The sequence below is a fragment of the Xenopus tropicalis genome, chromosome 7 (genome assembly GCF_000004195.4).
Source record: "Xenopus tropicalis strain Nigerian chromosome 7, UCB_Xtro_10.0, whole genome shotgun sequence".
NCBI lineage: Eukaryota > Metazoa > Chordata > Amphibia > Anura > Pipidae > Xenopus > Xenopus tropicalis.
The window spans coordinates 92,080,508-92,102,633 of NC_030683.2; the positions used below are offsets into that span (position 1 = coordinate 92,080,508).

General features: G+C 40.1%; 1 protein-coding gene across 1 annotated transcript in view; it reads right to left on the reverse strand.

Moving 5' to 3' along the window:
* Window positions 1-6,749, reverse strand: part of LOC100486142 — a 46,813-nt gene extending 40,064 nt beyond the window's left edge. Inside the window, exons 1-2 of the mRNA XM_031905868.1 lie at window positions 6,119-6,749; window positions 4,803-4,896 (exon numbers count right to left, since the gene is read on the reverse strand). Coding sequence (XP_031761728.1) covers window positions 4,803-4,896; window positions 6,119-6,132 — 108 coding nt within the window. The 5' untranslated portion in view covers window positions 6,133-6,749. The remainder of the gene's footprint in view (window positions 1-4,802; window positions 4,897-6,118) is intronic.
* Window positions 6,750-22,126: the final 15,377 nt, after the last annotated feature.

Sequence of the window (22,126 nt, forward strand, 5' to 3'; positions counted from 1 at the left end):
TCTTGGTCAACAAGCTTTGTATCAAACTAATCTTTTTTACCAAGATGAAACCTGTAAGTATGAATTTCCTTCAACACATGGACATCTGTTAGTGTGTAAAATTAACCCTGGCAAATACTTCTAGTATTCTTTCACATTCTAAATAATAATCATAAAACATATGTGCTGGATAAAGCAGCTACTTGTTTGTCTGTGGATTGAGATAGACATCTGAGGTGTTCTGAATATCCAGGAATGTTTTTCTGAATATGATATTGAATCAGCAGGCTTCTTATAATTTGGACATGTTCCTCTACATTAAATATATAAATAGAAACATACTGATTGAAGCAGGTATTTGTAATAGCAAAGGCATGGTTTAATATAAAGACCTAGATCTTAAGAGAAACCAGTGTTAAAATGGAAGTAAAGACTCTTAAAACACGTAGAAAAAAGGGTAAAGGTCTTCAATAACTTCACATTTGCCAGGCTTATAGAATGTACAGACAAAACCATGAACTCCATAAGCATCACCATTTTCTTTATTTTTTGGGGGAAGTAAGTTGAACAGTAAGCATTATTTCTGTGTAATTGGCCTAAGAGTTTAGGTTCAGCTGGTCTGAGGAAGTGTGGCGTTACCGCATGACTGACAATGTGATTTCTAGTAAATGTTGTGAAATTAGAAACCCACTGTTGTCATAATTCCACATCTATGTTTGCCTTACAAACTAGGCTATCTTTCAACAAGAAAAAAGGATATGGAACAAAATTTTAGAGCAACGACAGCTATTTTTGCCCTTTCTGACCTACAACTTATAGATGCTGGAATTTCAGGGAAAGGGAAAGCCTTGTGTGGCTACTAAAAGAGGAAAATGAAAACACATTCTAATCTGCTGTGGCCACAAAGTACATGTGAAGGAGGAAGCACACATTGTAAACAGTCTATAGGGGAACTGTACTTTATAGTAGGCTTGCTCTTTATGTTGCTTTAGCACTAAGGCATACTGGGTAATTCCTAGTGTTTTGGCATACAGGGTAATTCTCAGTGTTTTGGCACCCATGATTTCTAGTAGCTCAAAATGCAGCACCAAATTTCCCCATTGCCTGAATGCACTAGTTCAAGCAATTGTAAGATGGCTTCTGGTTTCTTGGAAACATATTTATAAAATAACAGCAGCCCTATCTTGCTTTATGGCACGGGTTCCAGATCTAAGTCTGGATAAGTACAAGCTGGTAATACCAGGCACAGTTTTAGTTGCTTAAAAAATACATAAATAAAAAACCTCCCCAGCAACTGCCAGATGACACTTATGGAAATCCAGCAGAAGAGCTGGGGAGGTGGGGAAGGCGGAAAGTGATGTCACCTCCTGTGGAAGTGATGTCACATGTAGAGGAAGTCATGTCATTTTTAAAACCTGAGGGGCATATTTAGGTCCATTACCTAGGATGGCACTGAACCTAAGTACAGCCCTGCGTACCAGTGTGATAGGCTCATGGAAAAAGAAAATATCACTTTGAGGGCCTTGTGCCTTGGGACAGACACAACTATGTGAATACTACTGCTTACTGTAACTACTATCAAGTCTTTGGGGGGAATTCACAAAAGTGGAGGTAGCCCTTTTTTGGGGTAAAAGTGGAAGAAAAACTGGTGGAAAACACTTTCTCCAGATTCACAAACAGAAATGTGCCAAAATTCTGACTCAACCGGCCCTTTTCCATTTTTGGTGAAAGAAAGACAGTTTACAGACACTTTTGTGAATTTGTAATTTAAACATCATTTTTCAACGTTTTAACAACATTTTTTCCCCAACATTTTCGAAATGGAGTAAAGCTCAGTGTACCGTATATACGGTACAGACTTGCCTTGCTGCCATAAACATTAAACAAATCCCTCCATAATGGACAATGAAACAAAACCCATCCCATACCTCTCGTAAAAGGATTACATTGCAAGGAAATACAAACCTTCACACAGCCACAATCTCATGTTCATATTGTCACAAGAGAGTGCTGCGTATGGCTTATGTCACAAAACCGTATTTGTGAGGGAAAATCATTGCAGTTCTGTGTCATTAGCTCCACCGGGCTTTCTCATGGTGCTTCACGGTATTACTTATTATTGTTCCCAAAAGTGCAAATGAGTTCCAGGGTTGGACTGGAATTCAAAATAGGTCCTGGCTATGGTTTCCGCCTTTTCTGAAAAAAATATCGGCTTTCCTTTATTTTTGCTTTTTTCCCCATTAACTTTGGAAACAAGTATCATTTTTACCAGTCAATCTAGTAAAATGCCAGACATGTGGCAGCCTTGGCCCTGGCATTTCAATTACACAGAGGCCCAAACAGGGGCTCAGCAGCATATGGTACCCTTCAGTCACTAGTCATGCCTTTTAATCTCCAAGTTGGTCTAAACCGCTGTACCCCATAACCATGAGTGCGGTGGGACAAGCATGGGCACTGGAAATCCTGTCCTTTAGATGGAACACATAAAGGGGGCCATTTATTTATTGTCTGGTCAAGGCAGGGCCACCCTTTGCCAGAGCATGTTGCACCCTGCGCCCTTATACACCAGCAACAAACAGCAAACTGGTGTTTGTTGCTGGTGTATAAGGGTATATATACGGTATCCTTCAGTTTATTCTTAACATTTCTATTCTCTAGCTTATTGTTTTATCAGTTCTCATGCAATATCGTGTTAACAGTGACTTTTGAGTATATGGTAACAACTGGGTCATCTCTATTTAAGTGTGGACTTTGTTAAAACTCGGGTATATAGGCAGCAGCAATAGGTTAATGTCAATATGCTTTCTGCTGAGAATGGGGGGATCTATGTCAGTTCTATTATCAGTTCTCAAGCAATATCGTGTAACAAGATTATCCTGCTGTACTTCTTGTGCTTCGTGTGCTGGCTCGCTCGCACCAGCCCTACTGGTGACACCCTAGGCTTATACTCGAGTCAATAGGTTTTTCCAGTTTTCTTAGGTAAAATTAGGTACCTCGGCTTATATTCGGATCGGCTTATACTCGAGTATATACGGTAAGTCTGTCAGACCAATTCTAAGCTCTTCTGTTTTGTTCTATTTCACCCAGTCTCCAATTCACACCTCTGGTAGGGGCCCCAATGGGGGATCATTAACATATTAATGGGGATTAGCAGACAAGTTTCTCTCTCACCCTAGAACAATAGGTGCAAAAAGCCTCATTAACATTTTATAAACAAGTGCCTCCCAGGCAAATTTCTAGTTTAACAACAGTGCCCCCTCTTTAATCACTTCACTGACATTTGCCACAACTTATAGCAGGGGCAGAACTACAGAGCTCCCTGACAGCATTGCCCCCCATCTGTTCCCAGCCGCCATCTTGGGGATCAGCAAGCAGCCCATATACACTGGCACCCAAACTGGGCCCCTTTTCACCGGGCATGTTGGTGTGGGGGCCGGGTTGCTGCTGACCAGTAATGAGTAGGGGCTAGAGAAGAAGGTATTTAGACCCTTAAATCTTGTTACGGAAGTGGAATTACCTGTACACAGGAATATAGAAAACATTAGAGAGCTCAGCTTGTCCTGAATAAAGTGATGTATAGTGTCCCTGGGCAAACTAAAATTACCACTCAGGAAATGCCCCAAAGTGAAATCACAAATGGCATATGAAATGCAAAACCCTGCTGGTAAAATCCTTATTCCAAGGCTCATGTAGCTGTGGGACTGGGTTTGATGGCACCGACAGATTTACTAACAGCTAGAGGCAAATTCATAAAAAAAATGTTGGGAAAATGACAAACTCTGAAAACTGTCTCTTTAAAAAGACAAATTCACAAAAGTGGAGATAGAGGTTTGTGAATAAGGTGGAAAAACCGACAAATCTATCTCCACTTTTATTTTGTCTCAATATCCCCACTTTTGTGAATTCCCCCCATAGAGTTACACTGAGCTTTACTCCATTTTGAAAAAATGTTGTTAAAATGACGTATAAATGTCGTTTAAAGGACAAATTCACAAAAGTGTCTGTAAACTGTCTTTCTTTCACCAAAAACTGAAAAGTGGCGGTTGAGTCGGAATTTGGGCGGATTTCTGTTTGTGAATCTGGAGAAAGTGTTTTCCACTACTTTTACTCCAAAAATGGGCTATCTCCCCCATGGTCTCTAACTACTTAGAAGCTATTCACTATGCACAATTCAAGCGAAAGCTCTTTTGTGAACGGTTGTAAGGTCACATTCCCAGCTATAAGGTTGCTGTGTTATTAGGTAAATTGTAGTGTACTGTGAGTGTATATGGAAAACTTAGCATGGAAACATTTTTTGGACAAACTGGGCACATAACCCTGTTTAACATGTGCACAGATTGCTCTGCCTAGCATTGCATATAAAATGTGACTAAAAACAGAACACTATTAAACCTTGTGTAAACATGAAGTGAAATAATAATAAAAAGGTAATTACATGATGAGAGTAGACAGTGTTTTACAAGGCATAGCTTACTGTGTGTGCAAACATGTTTTACTTCATATGTGCACAGAGACATATAAATAGTAACTTCCATATAATGTGACTCAATTTTTTTTAAAAAATACTACTGCTGGGACAAATAAACTAGAAGCTTCCATTAAAAGGAATATAAGCAAATATACACAGAGGGAATTTTAAGTGTTATAAAACTGTGTAGTCACAAAAATATAGATAAGCTTAGTTTGTAGGGGTATGTTGCCCTTCAAACAACTTCATATAACTTGTTAAGAAATACAAAGCAAATGGACATACTGGCTGAATGACACAAAGAATACATTTAGCTCCACCTGGATTGTTGGGAAAAATAAAGAAAAAAACTTACAGGACCGAATGGAGTGGGAATTAGTTCCTGATGCCTCGGTGCTAGATTTGGCAATGGAAAGTCACTGGCATCACTGTTCTGAGAAATGATAGGTCTGTGAAATTGGAAAAGAACAAGAATATATAAAATGTATTGCTTAGCTAGAACATACTTGCTCTATAACTTTTAACTCCAGTGTCGGACTGGGTCTCCTAGTGACCACCAGATACAGAAGCACCTGAGGTAACTCTCACAGCATTGATTCTCATCTTATATCTCATTAGATATAAATAGTGCAAAGCATTACAACTTTTCAAGTAGACCCTCAGTGGACTGTAATGAAAACAGGACCTCAATTTTACATACTCTGATTTTACGTTTTCCCTCATTTTACACTCTCACCAAAATATAATGTATAACGCATTTCCCAGATTTTACACCATTTTTTCCTTGTACCATGAAAAACATAAAATGGGTGTTCTACTGTATTTTCCATAAAGACACTTAAGGGCTCCTGCCTATGGCAGCAGCAACAACTTTAGGGGTGGCCCTAGGGTGCCTATATGGTAAATTAAAATACCTGAAGTGAACCTCCAGGATCAGCACGGCTGGTTCTTCTGCTTCTGCATACAGCACGTGCTTTGACTGTTTGCAGTCATATATGCTCCTGCCCTACTACATGGGTACAAACTGTTCCCATTCTAATGAAGCCTTGAGCCCTGGAGCAACCTCGATCCTGCAAGGTTCCAATAGCAGGTTGCATTAATAGCTGCAACCAGGGATTGTCGATTCGCCCCCCCCCCCCCCCCCCCCCCATCAGAATTTTGGCTTTTGAAGTAACTTACTTCAGTGGCACTACCGCCTGGCAACTTGCCTCATGGCAGCAACACCGCTGGGTGCACCAGACTTCTGCCCAGTAAACCAGATGCAAATGTTGATGTGGACACACATTTTGGAAGAGATGCAGCCTTTACTCTGTACCCAATTTGCAACAAAACACTGAAAAATTGAAAAGGCCAGAAATGGATCATTATCTCCCTCCCAACATGAGGGGTGTCTGGCGTTCCTGTGTGAATTCCCTGACCAGCACAGCTTTGAGGAACCTGCAGAAAACCTTTTATTGATATAAAAAATCGGATCAAAGCACTGCTCTGAGTTACCTATTGGTGCAAACGTGCAGTAAACCCTAGCAACCAATCAGCACAAGCAGTCTACTGAAAGTTAGATTAATGAAAGCAAATGTCTGGTTGCTATGGTGACATTCTTTTTGTATGTATGCAAGTAAAGGCACCTACAGAGTTCAAACACCCGCCCAGGAACCAGTACCACTAACTAACCTGTCATCTTCCATGCTGGAGATCTTGAGTACGGACTCCTCCGAAGACACCCAGATTCAGACAAATGAAAACAAGGCCTGCTGAGAAGGAGCGATGAGCGCAAATCCGCAACACTTACACAACAGTCTGTGCCCATGCAGCTTCTGTGCCAGACACTTACGGAGTTCCGCTCCGCCTGCTTCTCTGGCCCTCAGTCGTCAAACAGCACTCTTGGCAATGAAGGAGTTACACCCAAGCAGCAGTCACCACCGATAAGCCATCTCCCGTTGCATTATGGGACATCCATGCCTTTCCTCCGGGAAGATTCTGGCCAGTGCAAACAATGACTGACAGAAACGAAAGCATTATGTTCTGTATAATTGCTCCTTGTTACTGGTCTAATACATGTAACAGATAATCCATTTTTCTATTGTATAAATGGACTATAGGATTTTAAGTTTGTCACTGTATTACTTCTATTCTTGTGATTATAAAGCAAGTAAATCCGGCATAGAGGGTGGCTTCTGCTTTCTGGCCCGCCCTTTCTCCACAGGGAGAGATGTCAGCAGCCAGTGGGAGTGCTGCCCTGAATTTCTATAGTCAGATTTGGAATTCTTAGCTTGGTATTATAGGAAGGCAATCATTTACAGACTTCATTTTAAACAAATAATTACAATTTTAAACAAATTATTCCCCCTTTTCTTTAATAACATAGTATAAATCCTCTCTCCTTTGTGGGCATTTTGGATTATGTCATTTCTGGACTGGTAACCCAGGGGCTCACCAGAAAACCTTAGACCAGGGGTGCCCAAAAGGTAGATCACTGTCTACCAGTAGATCACTTTAAAGTTTGTGGTAGACCTAGAGGTGGAATTTAGTGGGATAACATCCCACCATTTCTTTTTTTCCCCCAGCATACTGGAGCTTTTAAGTGCGGCTGCTAAAGCCATCGGTCTTTGTAGTTTCATCCCAGCATAGAAGATTGTCCCCACCGGGCCACTGTATATATTTGTTCCCTCTTTATATATGTTTATGTGTGCAGACTACAAAGTGGGCCATGAAGAAAGGAAGTAAAAACTACTACAATCCTTTCACATTACATTTGAAGTTGGCACTTGAATAAGGTTATATGGGCATTAAATGTGAATTTGGCACTGCATTTATATATTGCTATGTGTATTTCTTAAACATCGATTGATACTTTTTCTTGCTTATTGCGCCAAATGATAAACGTCGCACTATTTTAACTGTGGTAGATCTCATGACTGAGGCCAGGTGGCAAGAGTAGATCACAGGGTGACAAAGTCTGGGCACCCCTGATTTAGACCCTAGGCCCACTTTCCATACTGTTTTTCCTCCTTTCCTCACCCAACCTCTTTATTCTTCTAGTCTCTTTTATTTACATGTTAGCATCTATTTTTCCATCTATTTCTCCTCTTTCTTCCATTCAGAAATAGGGAATGACCATGAAACAGGCCAAATATATATATATATATATGACCTTCCTGTCATACGATTGGTTCCCGTGCCTGCTCAATACTCTCTCCTCGGGTCTCTCACAACAAGTCCTGGCGGCATCCGAGTAGCGAAGGGCTCCTCCCGACGTGAAAGGAGGCGGTTATAGGCAGAAGCGTGAGCCGAGACCGGACCCATGGAGTCTGTTCTGAGTGTTGGGATACCGATCATGACAGTAGGGTTTTTATGAATTTTGGGTAGAGTGTACAGTATGGGACAAACCGGGTATTCTTTCGTAAGAAAATTGAAAACATCTGTGTCAATAAATCCATTCGTAAGCCCCAGAAGTAAGGAGGAATCTATCTGCTTTTTAAACCCACATGTGGTGTCCCTGTCTAATTTCCTATAGGTGGTCATGTCAGACAGCTGGTTTAGGATTTCTTGTCTATAGTCAGAATAGTTAAGTACAACCACCCCTCCCCCCTTGTCCACCAGTCTGATAATAATATTAGGATTTTGTGCCAAACTTTTCATGGCTTCCCTTTCTGCTCTCGTGAGATTGGGATGGCCCTTCAGTTGGGTATGCTTCTGGGTTTCATCTATCAGGAGTCTGGTATATGCTTCTATAGATTTTGGAGTGTTGGGTGGTTCAAATTAGCTTGGAGGTTAAATGTGCGTGGTGCCATATGTGGGGTCCTAAAGTGGTCTTTGAGTTTTATTGTGCGTTGGAATCGGTGCACATCTATCATAATGTCTAGGGCCCGTGTTTTGGTAGTAGGGACAAATGACAGACCTTTAGCCAGTAAATTCATTTCTGGAATTGTGAGAGTATGAGAGCTTAGGTCAAAAACTACCTGCTCCACTGTTTTTTGCTTCTTGTGGAACAGGTGCTTACTCCCCCCCCTTCTCTTGTTGGGGCGCCCCCTGTGCGGGTTCCTAAAAAAAGGGAAGGTGATGCCCCTGAAGTATGTGTAGTAGGGGTACTATTAGTGGTATGGATTAGTCTCCCTCTTCTAAAACCCTGCCCTCTAGTTGGGGTGTCAGAGTCAGTGGAGGAAGTGTAAGGTGAAGAATCAATACGGTCAGTCCTAAAATTGGAAGGAAAGCGCGAACCTCTACCCCCAGTCCTGGTTTCTCCCCCTGTCAGCCACCTATAGACCCTGTTCTGATAGTCACCGGTCACTGTGATAACTTTTTGTTTTTTAAATTTAAGTAACTCTGTAGTGTACTGAGTAAGTTGTTCTTGCAGTTTCTCTACCCACTTATGTTCCTTGTCATGAGCAAGTATTTGTAAATGTGCAGCCTCAAAAGCAGAGATGTCTGTGTGTACCACTTTCAAATTTTTGCTCACCTCCTCTATCACCAACAGCATCAAGTCCATTGAGCACTTGTTGAGGATTTGGCACCACTTCTTACAGAAATCGATATTATTTAGGCCAATGGTGGGTATGTTGCGAATCCTAAATCCTCTGGGGATATGTTGTCTTTTGTAGAAGTCGGATAGGTATATACCATGCAGCTTGAGGTTGATCTCGCGTTCCTTCAGTCTCAGTAGTTGTTGATATAGATCTGTATTAGATGATAATGGGATAATGCCCTCTGCTGTTTCCTCAAAGAGAATATCCGCTGCTTCCGCATCACAAAACTGGAGACCGGTTAGTGGAATTTCAATCACATCTTGAGCCGGTCTCCCGTTTTCTGACTATAGACAAGAAATCCTAAACCAGCTGTCTGACATGACCACCTATAGGAAATTAGACAGGGACCCCACATGTGGGTTTAAAAAGCAGATAGATTCCTCCTTACTTCTGGGGCTTACGAATGGATTTATTGACACAGATGTTTTCAATTTTCTTACGAAAGAATACCCGGTTTGTCCCATACTGTACACTCTACCCAAAATTCATAAAAACCCTACTTCCCCTCCAGGACGACCAATTGTTACAACCTCTGTCTATATATATATATTTTTTCCTTCAACCTATAGTCAAAGAAACACAAACTTATATTAGAGACACAGGGGACCTCCTACTAAAATTACATGCTCTATACCCTCTACCACCGGGGATTTTACTTGCAACAATGGACGTTTCATCACTATACACTGTGATTCCAACAAAAGAGGGCATTACAAATATCAAAAACGATTTTGTTAAACACCCGGACAAGAACAGACCTCCAACAGAATTTCTTACTGAACTACTTACTCACTGTTTGACAATGAACTATTTTAAATTTGAACATTCATACTACCTACAGACTAGTGGGACCAGTATGGGATCAAATGTTGCTCCATCATTTGCCAACCTCTTCATGGCTCATTATGAACACTCATACATTTTTCCCATATATGGCAAATATATCTACAAAATGTTTCGCTTTATTGACGACCTGCTTCTGCTGTGGACGGGTACCAATGACCAATTCTGGTCAATGGTTAAGGATTTAAATGAGCTACCAACCACGATACGATTCACGGCTCATCTTGATACGACTTCGATTTCATTTTTGGATTTGGCCCTAACAGTGACAGGATCAACCCTGGAGACTACAACCTTCAGAAAAGATACGGATCGCAATACTCTACTACACTTCTCATCATGTCATCCTCCACATTCCCTACAGAGTATCCCATACTCACAAATGGTACGTATGATCAGGAACAATTCTGACCCAACAAAGCTACAACACCACGACTGTTGGAATCTTCAAGACACAAAGCGGCATCCCTAACACAAGCCGTTGCCTTGAGAGCAAAAGAGACAACTCCTCCGGAAGCTACCAAAGAGAGACTGACTTTTATCACTACGTTTGCCCCCGATAAAAAACCTCTGACTAATGCAATTTCTTATCATTGGTCAGTCCTGGCGAAAGACCGTACACTACCATCAGTCTTCAGACATCCTCCACGAATAGCCTATAGGAGGGGCCACAGCCTAAGAGATATTCTAGTGAAAACTGATCCGAGTCATTGTTACCAATCTGCCAACCCCACTACCTAGCTCTCCTCTACAAAATTGGGTTGCTATAAATGTCCCAGCTGTACCACCTGCAATGCTCTGATGTCGGGACCTTCTTTTAACCATCCACACACAGGACGGTTGATACACATTCAACATAGACTCACTTGTACATCCAAATTTATTATTTACTTTATCAAGTGCCCATGCGGCCTGTTATATATAGGCAAGACTATTACAACATTTAGGGATTGCATGGTGAATCACAGATCTGCAATTCGTGCAGCATTGACATCAGGTGAAGCTAATACCCCAGTGGCAGCACATTTTTTGACACACAAACACTCTTTAGCAAGCATGAGATGCATGATTATCGATCACATACCCCCCTTGGTCCGAGGTGGCAATTGGGAAAAACTTCTTCTGCAGAGTGAATTAAAATGGATGCACAGACTGAATACCATCCCTAATGGACTTAATGAACTGGTTTCCTATTCAGCTTTCTATCTATAATCTTTCATTTGTAGTGATTTGTATGGACTGACACCTCTTTACATATTCACTAGCTCTTTTGTAATGTTTACAGTGAAATCACAATTATTCACCAAAAGGTCCTCTTGCTGTCATCAGAATAAGTTCTGTATCAGACCTATGTAACACAGAGACAATATGTTTGTTTGTTATAATTTGTTCTTTATTTTATTCTGTAATTAGGAAACACGTTATAAAGTCAGAGGAATAAGCTCTATATCAGTCTTTTAATAATACCAATACAACACCTTGTTTTTGTTAATATAGGCTTTTTATTTTTGTTCTCTTTAACTAATACACAACAGAAAGGTATAACATTACTAGATTTACACCGCCCTTTTGGGCAACACTTTTGGACGTGATATTAGGTTAGTAGCACCTACTATAGTGTATATATACATTGTTACAGATTTAAGCAATACAATGGTGATACCTTGTTATTTGTTACAATATATTCTTTATGACTGAGACTAGTCTTAGGATACTTTGTTTCTAGTATTTCCTTTACATTTCTTTTCTATGATCCTCTCTCAAACCCACCTGCGCTGTAGGCAACATACACTCCCATCATTTGTAGTATACTATCTGATGCAATAATAATCTGTTCCCATTTACCTCAATGCCCTACATTTCCATTTACCTATAATATGACACATTTAAGTACATAATTTGGAGACTTTGTGTGATGCAAAAAACCATAGGGGTCCGTGTTTGTTACTTTCCAGGATGGATCGTGGGGACTACCAGCTCCGTGTATGCTGCTATGATAAATGGCAGCCTGTACGGAATGCGGGGAGGTATTATCTGTACTGTGTATGCTGCTATGATAAATGGCAGCTTGTACGGAATGCAGGTTTACCCCAACTATTCAAGCACCAAAATTCCCTGTAGTGGGATCCACGATCATTTCTTTGCCATGCCACCTATCTGGTGGTAAGATCGTGGAACACGGAACCCCTGATGTATAGCACCTGGCACATTCTCCCCTGAACGGGGAGTACACAGCTCCCCCTTCCTACCGCAATAAGCGATATATCGCTTTGGTTAAATAGTAACCCGTATACATTAAATTTCTAGAGCGGACATCGGACCTCCGGTGTATAATACTTGGCACATTTTCCCCTTAGCAGGGTGTACACCGCTCCCCCTCATACCGAAAATTTAGAAAGCAGAGACTAGCACTAAGCGCTATAGCGCTTCGGTTACCATGATAACCTGTATTCAATAAAAAACAGTACCTGCTGTTCAGTGCCAGAATAGATATTGTTATAAACAGGATCAGAGTAACCCTACTAAATATCTCCTTCTGGCAGCAACTAGTTAACAAAGCAATATCACTTATTTCCTTTGCATCCCTCACAGCAGCACAGCTGTTCCTCTATTAAAGACAGGACAGTTAGACACACCTCCAAAACAATTTCACACCCCATATAACCCCCCCCATACTCCCCAATTGGTATTGTTTTTTCTGTCCTACCGGATAGATAGGATGGTTAGAAGTGGAAGAGGAGGCACAGGCTTTAGCAGAGCTTGCCGCCAAAATGTTTCTTCGTACCCAGAAGTGACGTCATGCACATAGTGCGCTTCTGGAAGCGACGTCATGTGCATGTGCAAATGCCCTGTTGAAGCTGAAAAAGACTAATAGAGCACAAAGTGGCTCATTTATAAACACTGGGCCAATTGTCCCAAGGGTAGTAACCCATAGCAACCAATCAGTGATTGGCTTTTTTTCAGCCAGCTGCAGGTAGAACAATGAATGCAACAATATGATTGGTTGCCATGGGTTACTGCTCACAGGCAAAATTACCCAGTGTTGATAAATGACTCTGACAGTGTTTTATTCTCTGGCATATTTATGCCAGTGTAGGGAACTGTGTGTGCCACTGGCCTAAGAGTGATGGCACAAGAGGTATAATTTGCTGCAAATAAAACATATCAATTGCATTTTAACTGCTGTGATATACATTCATATTCTAAGGGAGAGATTTATTAAGACACGAATGCTTTGGGATCACCAATGCGATATTATCGTGACTAATAAAAAAATTTCGTAAGCATTTTTGTGATATTTGCAATCTTCAGAAATTATCGTATCCAATCCAAATTTTTCCCATTCGGGATTCGAACTTGTGTTTTAATGAATCGGCCTTTAAGACTATTTCATGTTTTGTCCAGCAGCTTTCTAGTGTTGAAATTCAGCAGCTACCTGGCTGCTAGGGTGCATTTTACCCTGTCAACCAGGCAATGGTTTGAATAAGGAATAGAATATGAGAGGATAGGGTCTTAAAGAGCAGTATTTTTTTGGCTGCTTGGGCCACTGACCACCATCTGACAGCTGAAAAGAGGCGAGAGAAAAAGAAGACAATTCAAAAACTACAAAAAATGAACTACAATTAAAAAGTTGTTACATACTAAAAGTTTTAAAAAAAACTTAAAGGTGAACATCTTCTTTAATCTTGCTTTTTATGGACTTTCATGGACTACTCGGTTCTCATTCTCCTGGACCTTTCCTCTGCTTTTGATACTGTCAACCATACTGTCCTTATGCAAATTCTCTATTCTCTGGGTATCTGGGATCAGCTGCATCCTGGTTCTCTTCTTATCTCTCTAACCGCTCCTTCTCTGTTGCTCTTGCTAACTAATACTCTACCCCGGTTCAGCTTAGTGTGGGGGTGCCTCAGGGCTCTGTGCTTGGTCCTCTGCTGTTCTCCCTGTACACTCTCTCTTGAAGGTGACCTTATTTCTTCTTTTGGTCTTAAATATCATTTATATTCAGATGACATTCAGATATATTTAGAAACCCCTGCACTACCCTCTGATGTTCAAACCCAGATTGGTAACTGCCTCCTGGCTATCTCCTCCTGGATGAACCAATGCCACCTCAAACTTAACCTAGCTAAAACAGAGCTCATGGTCTTCCCGCCCAAACCTAGCCCTTCTCCTCCTTTCACCATCACTATTGACGGCATGACCATTAACCAAAACCTGCCGCTTTTTCCTCCGCAATATTGCCAAGACGACCCTTTCTTTCACAAGGAACAGCTAAAACACTAATCCATGCCCTTATCCTTTCCCGTTTAGATTACTGCAATCCCCTACTAACTGGCCTCCCAGACTCCCACCTCTCTCCCCAGCAATCAATCTTAAACTCTGCTGCCAGGATCCTCCTGCTCTCTCCTAAGAGGGAACCTGCTCAGCCTCTCTTAAGCTCTCTAGTGTGGCTGCCTGTTAAGCAAAGGATAGCTTACAAAATCCTTTTGCTTACATTCAAAGCCCTTCACTCCTCTGCTCCTCACTACATTTCTTCACTGGTCTCTCTGCATGTTCCTGGTCGTCTCCTCTGCTCCTCTCAGAGCCTCCGTCTTTTTACACCATCCACACCCACTGTGCTCTCTCGTCTTAAACCTTTCTATCTCGCTGCTCCTTACCTCTGAAACTCTATCCCTGAATCCCTCCAAAGGGAACACTCTCTTTAAAGGAACAGTATCATCATAAAATTAAAGTGTTTTAAAGTAATTAAAATATAATGTGCTGTTGCTCTGCAAAAAAAAATGGTGTTTTTGCTACAGAAAAGCTACTATATAAATAAGCTGCTGTGTAGCCATGGGGGCAGCCATTTAAGCTGGACAAATAGCAGATAACTAGTAGATAAGCCCCATATAATGGGGGTTTGTCTGTTATCTGCTAAGTAACCTGTGCCTTTTCTCCTTTGAATGGCTGCCCCCATGGCTACACAGCAGCTTACTTATATAAACTATAGTAGTCTTTCTGAGGCAAACACACCAGTTGTAGCAATGCAGGGCAACAGTACATTATATTGTAATTACTTTTATACACTTTCATTTTTTGGTGTTACTGTTCCTTTAAGATAAAACTCAGATGCTACCTTCTGGAGCACTAAAATCAGTTTTTATCAGTAATACAAATAATTTTCTAGGTATAGTCTGAATAAAGAAAGAAGATGGTACACTTGGAGATTACTTGTAGGATTAAAGTAAAAAAATAACAAATTGGACAATGTTCTGGCGATTAACTGACAGACATTAATCATACAAAAGTTGTGTCCCGGAAATTGTAGTGACGTATGGAAACTTTCATCCCTGGAATGGCGTTCTTGCTTAAACATATAGTATGTGTTCTACACGTATAGTACGTGTTCTATATGTTCTAACGTTTTATGATCGATTGTGTGCACTAAGCTTTGTCATTTTCTATTTTGAAAAACAGTCCAGTATATTTGAATGCCAAATACAGAGCAGCACTTGCAATAGTACTGACAACAGCACATCAGGAAAAGAAGAAAAAGAGAAAGGGTTCTTGTTGGCGTAAGCAATGGCATTTTGTTTATACATCATAGGTCACCCATGGATAGCATCAGGCAATACATGCAAAGATATGATCGTTATCCAACAAAAATCTTTTAACCTGTCCAAACAACCTTTCGCCATGGTATGAAAATTTTTGGGACAATTATGTGGAGCCACACATTTTCCGAAGATCATAAGAAACTTTGTTTTGTATGATTATATTGGAACATGTATGGCCATTTTAAATCCAGAAGCAGAGGCCATTGCTTTACCACTCATTGCACCATAGAACATCCCAGGCTTTCCCCATTCATCCCCTTTTTCAACCATCCACATTTCTACCAGTTGTGAACAACAACTTCCAACATCCCCAGAGTCTGAAACTCATAGTACTGGATTATGTTGAGGATTTAAATCTTGCCCTTATTATACTTCATTAGTGAAATTTTTAGCAGCCTGGTTATAACAAAGGAACATGTTCCAAATGTTGTCCAGTGGCATAGCAAGCCACTGGTGCAAAATACTGGGCCACCTCCTTTTAAACACTCTCAAATCTCAATCCATGACCAATACTGGGGGCAGCTTCTTGGCGCCCTTATCTCTTGTATGGGGTTTTGTGTTTCTAAAGTACAAAATGTAGATTTCTAACTATAAGAGGGAGAATAGGTGCAGCCTTCTTCTGTAGCCAGGGTGGGAGTGGGGTCATGACACAGTTTGCAAACTTAGCAAGTGGTGTAGGGTAGAGGGACAACCTGGCCAAGGGATTTGGAAGTGTGTGTGTTTCAGAGGTGGATCAGGGGTAGGCCAGGGGAAGAGGACTAGTTATAACACATTTACTGACAAGTACACTAAATTACACTACCTGACAACAATTGTTTAATAACTGTTTTGTATGGGGGGGAGCCCCATAGGAATAGTTTTAAAAGACCATTGTTTTGTGTGATTCCTTTGGATATGGTCAGCTAATTCAAATCAAGAGACTGTGCCTTCTATTTTAATCTAGGTGAGCAGACAATTAGGCCATCCTGGTATATGGCCAGAGATAGGAGCCAAATTCAGATTGCTTGGTAGTAGACTGACATTTGTTCTTCAGCTCATGATATTTACTATAAAAGGTTTGCATGTACTTTGTATGTGTACATTATTTTAAAAGCACTATAGTTTGTTTGCTGTTCCACTCTCAAAGCTTAATAAGAACTCCAGAGATCAGCCTTTAAGAGAAGAAAACATGTTTTATTGTGCTTGTGCATTTATTTTTCTGCTGCAGTTTTGCAGTGTGGGTGGTTCAGAACTAAGGTAAATTGCATGTGCTTTTCTTTGTTGTTAGTTGCAAGTTCCAAAGCCTCAATAGCCACACTTATGCACAGTCCACCTAAAAAGCAGAATGAATACAATGGCACACAGTGCAAATTTAAGTATGTGCATGGATCTTGTTTATTTTTAATGAGTCGGGTCAATATGCACAACAGTTGCTTTAGCATTTTAGCATGACTGCACTTGTGGCTGTATATGGCAATTAAAAAGTCCAGTAGCCACAGTGACGTTGACAACAGACAGTTTTTTTTTTTTATATAAATTGCTCATTCAGTCATACCATAGCCCTTCCCCTCTTCACCTCTATAACTACCCTTCCAGGTGTAGATGTCAGCATTGTGCACTGGCCATTTGGATGAGCAGCGATAATAATTAAAGTAATGCTAGGTGAATAGAGGCTAAATGGAGTGATCTAAAAAATAAAATACCTGAGTAATGATGACAATTTGCTATCATATCAGCCCAGGCTCCAGGCAATGTTCCATCTATGCTGTGGACCTGCATGCACACACAACTTTTGAGGCCAGAGCTCACAATTTGTAGACAAAGGATTTGCTTGAAACATTTCATTTAATATTATTCAGACACACAGACCTTTCTGCACACACAGGGCCTTATTTACAATGTGCAGGGCAGGGTGCAAAAAAACGGGCACAAACCACCATTTTTTTTTTTTTTTTTTTTTAAGTGACTTGGGTGTTTTTTGTAACATCAATATGATTTTCATTTCTATTCATTTCTCTAATCAGTTTGTTTCTTTTTTCAGGTATATTCAACCCAATGTTTTTAACAAAATAATATTTTTTATTTGGACAGACGTAATCAGGTAAGTATGTTGATAATATGTGATAGAACTCTCTGCCATTTACCATGAATTGTGACTTGTATAGAATTGTAAGTAGTAACATTAAACAGATTTATACTGTTCAAAAACACTTCTTAAAATATAAACCAATAAATGCAGTTTCTGGGGTATTGGTGTAATTTTAGTTTCCTCTAAAGAGGAATAGCTGGAAGGTAAAATCTATGAGGACCCCTAGGGGGAGATGTGTACCTATTTGGCAGTGGTTCTCTAAAGCAGTGTTTTTCAACCTTTTTTGGGCAAAGGCACACTTGTTTCATGAAAAAAATCACGAGGCACACCACCATTAGAAAATGTTAAAAAATGTAACTCTGTGCCCAGCAGCAGTGCCCCCCTAGTACACTGGTGCCCAGCAGCAGTGCCCCCCTAGTACATTGGTGCCAAGAGCAGTGCCCCCCTAGTACATTGGTGCCCAGCAGCAGTGCCCCCCTAGTACATTGGTGCCAAGAGCAGTGCCCCCCTAGTACATTGGTGCCCTGCCTACGGCACACCAGGCAACATCTCGCGGCACACTAGTGTGCCGCGGAACAGTGGTTGAAAAACGCTGCTCTAAAGCAGCTTCTTGCTGCCTCTGCTAACTTCAGGGGCACTGCTGCCTGAGGAAAGTTTCTCAACTTGCATCATGGCAGCAGTGACCCTGATTTCAGCCATGATTAAGGCAAATTACTATTAACACATGTAGTTATAAAGTGCTAACATATTCCACAACAATGTACACTGGAAGGGTATAGACATCAAACTACATATTACATAACAATTCTGATAATACATGATGTTCATCAGAGCATACAATCTAAAATATAAACAAATACTGTACTCTCTAACTTGCCTTAAAGGGGTAGTTTACCTTTAACAACTTTAAGTATGTTATAGACTGGCCAGGTCTTAGTAACTTTTTAACTGGTCTATGATTTTTTTACATTATTTTATACCTTGTTTTGTCTCATTTTAGCTTTCCAATAGGGATCACTGACCCCAGCAGCCAAAAAATTTAAGGCTGCTGTTGTAACCTTTTATTAAAGGGGTTGTTCACCTTTGAGCTAACTTTTAGTATGATGTAGATAGTAATATTCCAAGACAATTTTTAATTATTTCAATAACTGTTCAGCAAACTGGTTGCTTGGATCCAAATTACCTTAGCAACCAGGGAGTGGTTTTAATGAGAGACTGATATATGCATAGGAGAGGGACTGAATAGAAAAAAAAGTTACAAAAAGTAACAATAACAATAAAACTATAACCTCTCAGAGCAATAGTTTTTGGCTGCTGGGGTTTGAAACAAGAAGTTTGAAGAAGAAAACTATAAGAAATAAATAATGAAGACCAGTTGAAAAATTGCTTAGAAACGTTCGTTCTATAACATACTAGGGGGCCAATTTACTAATCCACGAACGGATCGAAAGCATCCAAATGCATTTTTTTCGTAATGATCGGAATTTTTCGTAAAATTGACGCGACTTTTTCGTAGCCGAAAAAATCGGAAAGGTTTGCCCGCTGTTTACTAGCGCTAAATACGAAAAAGTCGTAATGGCTACGAAAAAGTTGCGACAATTTGCGCAAGTCGTAACGGCGACGAAAAAAATTGCAAAAAATACGAAAAAGTCGCAAAATGTTCGTTTCCAATCCGATTTTTTCCCATTCGGGATTTGGATTCGTGGATTAGTAAATCAGCCCCTAAGTGTTAAATTAAAGGTGAACCACCCCTTTAATTAACTGTCTATTTAGTTCTACTCCTATTCATATTCCAGTCTCTCATTCAAACCGCTTCCTGGTTGCTAGGGTAATTTGGACCCTAGAAACCAGATAGCTACTGAAATTTGAAACTGGAAAGTTGCTGAACAAAAAGCTAAATAATTCAAAAGACATAAACAATAAAAAATAAAGACCAACATAAAGTTATCTGAGAATATCACTCTCTACTTTAGCTACTACAGGTATGGGATCTGTACTCAGAACATTATTTGGACCTTCACACCTTAAAGGAAAAGGAAAACTACAATCATTAGGGGGTTTCTCCCCAGTGATTGTAATCACTTAACTGATACCCCAGGCCAGTGCCCCTGTCAGCAGAAAACTGCACTGATTCAGTGTACCCGTACACAACCAAAACTCTTACTCCTGTCTTCTTTTTTTGTGATCCTGGGGCTGGTGCATGCGCAGTACAGTAATAAAAAGCCGTCTCTTTTGGTTAAAGTTTGGCTAACAGGAGCACCTTATTGTATCAGGTAGGTGATTACAATCACTGGGAGATGCCTAACATTTCTGCACCCAACCCCCAGTGATTATACCTTTCCTTCTCATTTTGGTCTACTAAAAAATCATTTAAATTGCATTGTTACCTTTTATTACTTAATATATTAATTCCTGCTTCGATTCATATTCTAGTCTTTCATTCAACCACTGCCTGGTTGCTAGGCAATTTGGACGCTAGAAACAATATAGCTGCTAAAATTTCAAACTGGAGATCTGCTGAAAAAACAATAATTTTAAAAAGTGAAATAATATAATAATATTGAAAATCAAGGCAAATTGTCTCAGAATATCATTCTCTACATTATACTAATAGTTCATTTAAAGGTGACCAACCCTACTGATTTAACTGTGCTAGAAAACTCTGATCTTGTTTAATTTCTATTACTTATTTTATTATATAGAGCTCTTTTGAATGTGTTTATTGTGTGTTAACTAGCAACTGGAACCTAGTGATCTGGAGCCCTAATAAAATCCTCAGAGGGTCCCAAATTTGAAAACACCAGATAAGAGCTGTAAAACTATACATAAGCAAGTGTAATCTTCACATTATGGATAAAGACAGGGCAGAATTCCACATACATGTACAGTCACTAATATTTGTTCCTTTTCTAGTATTTTGCATTCAACTCTGCTCTTTCAGTTAGACTCCCATCATCCACGGTTGAGTTCTGCTATGGAAGGTTCCCATCTTATGTATAAGGAGAGAGAGAGAGAGTCAGTGGGTTAAAAAAAACACACTGCTCATCGCTTTAGGGAGGGTTCTTCTTGACAAAGTTCTGAGAACACACCTACGTGAACTGGAAACTCCGAGCAGCAAAGATCAGAGAAAAACAGATTTTGCAAAGTCGTTTTATAAGGTATAAGTGCAGATATTTTTTGCATTGAATGCCACAGTTATTGAATGCATTCATACTATGTTATATTGTAGCAGGATTGAGTTGATTTAATTAACTTTCCCTTTAACAATGCACAGAACATTATGGTGATGTGGCAAACCCATACAATTCTATACAGCAATCTTGTCTAGATTTGACTTCTCCCAAAAAGCAAATATAGTATGTATTGTTTCTGAATGCATCTACCAAGAAAGTTTAACTTGCATATTTCTTCTGTTGTTGATCTACAACTGCCAACACCCCTAACAGTTGGTGCCTTTTAAAAAAAAGCAGCTTTCTTTGGCCACAAAATGAGGTTTTTAGAGGCAATATTTTAGAAGGTACAAACATTTTCTATGGTTTTAGTACTGTTTACAGGATATTTATGACTCCTATGTATTATAAAAGGCTTATCTCTGACCCATACTGACTCTATTTTAAAAGAGATTTACTGCTGTTTGTGTAAGGACTTTTTTGACAGGTTTAATTTGTGGTGAAGTTGTTAAGACCTTTTTATAAATAATGCCATAGCTACAGTTATACATTTCTTACCAAGGGATTTTGCAACTACCTTAATGGCTGGTTGTGTCCCTGGTAAATTCTATAGCTCTGGAAGTCCGTGTAGCAGCAACATATATCCTGCGGGAGGGATGTGTTCCCATACCCCTATGAGTAGTGTAAAGCTGACCAAACATTGAAAGATCCATTCGTTTGGCGAGGTCACCAAACAAGTGGATCTTCATACGCCCACCTTAAGGTAGGCAGTATCTGGCTCATACAAATTACTGGATCACAACAATAGTAAATGCTGGCCCATCTGTATTTTTAAACCTGTCCGATCAAAATTTGACTGATTTTCAGCCAGATTCTGTCAGGCAAGCCCATCTGAGGGAATTCTTTGTAATACCTTGTGCCAGGGTGGTGCAAGTTCCCTAAGCACCAGACTCGACCAGAACAGCCCCTGTGGATTCTGAACATTTGCATACTGCACATGCACCACTGCCACAGGAAGCGTTTTTTTTCTTTTTTTTATGTCAGTACATGTGGGTCTCCCCTGTAGCCAAAGGGCCCACGAATGCAGTACGGCCCTGCCTGAGACACATTTTCTCCTCCCCTCATGTCAACAGCTTTCTAGCTTTAGGGTAGCAAATACTTTTCCTGTATTTATGCCACTGTGTATAAATGTGATACGGTCCTTAGAGTGTAAGCTCTACATAAGGAGGTACTAATGTGACTCTCTAAAGTGATGTGTAATATGTTGGTTCTGTGATTATAGGATAACATTAAGCTATGAGCAGAGGTAAACTACAGTAAAAGTACAACAGAAGTCAATTAGACCAACTTAAAAAGTAATTTATCAAATAGAGTCAAACATTGTCACAAGAATATACAAACCAAGAGATGAAAATACATCATCAAAGGGGCATGCTTTTAAAACTATGCAATTTAGGTTACCAGTCATGTAACTTGTT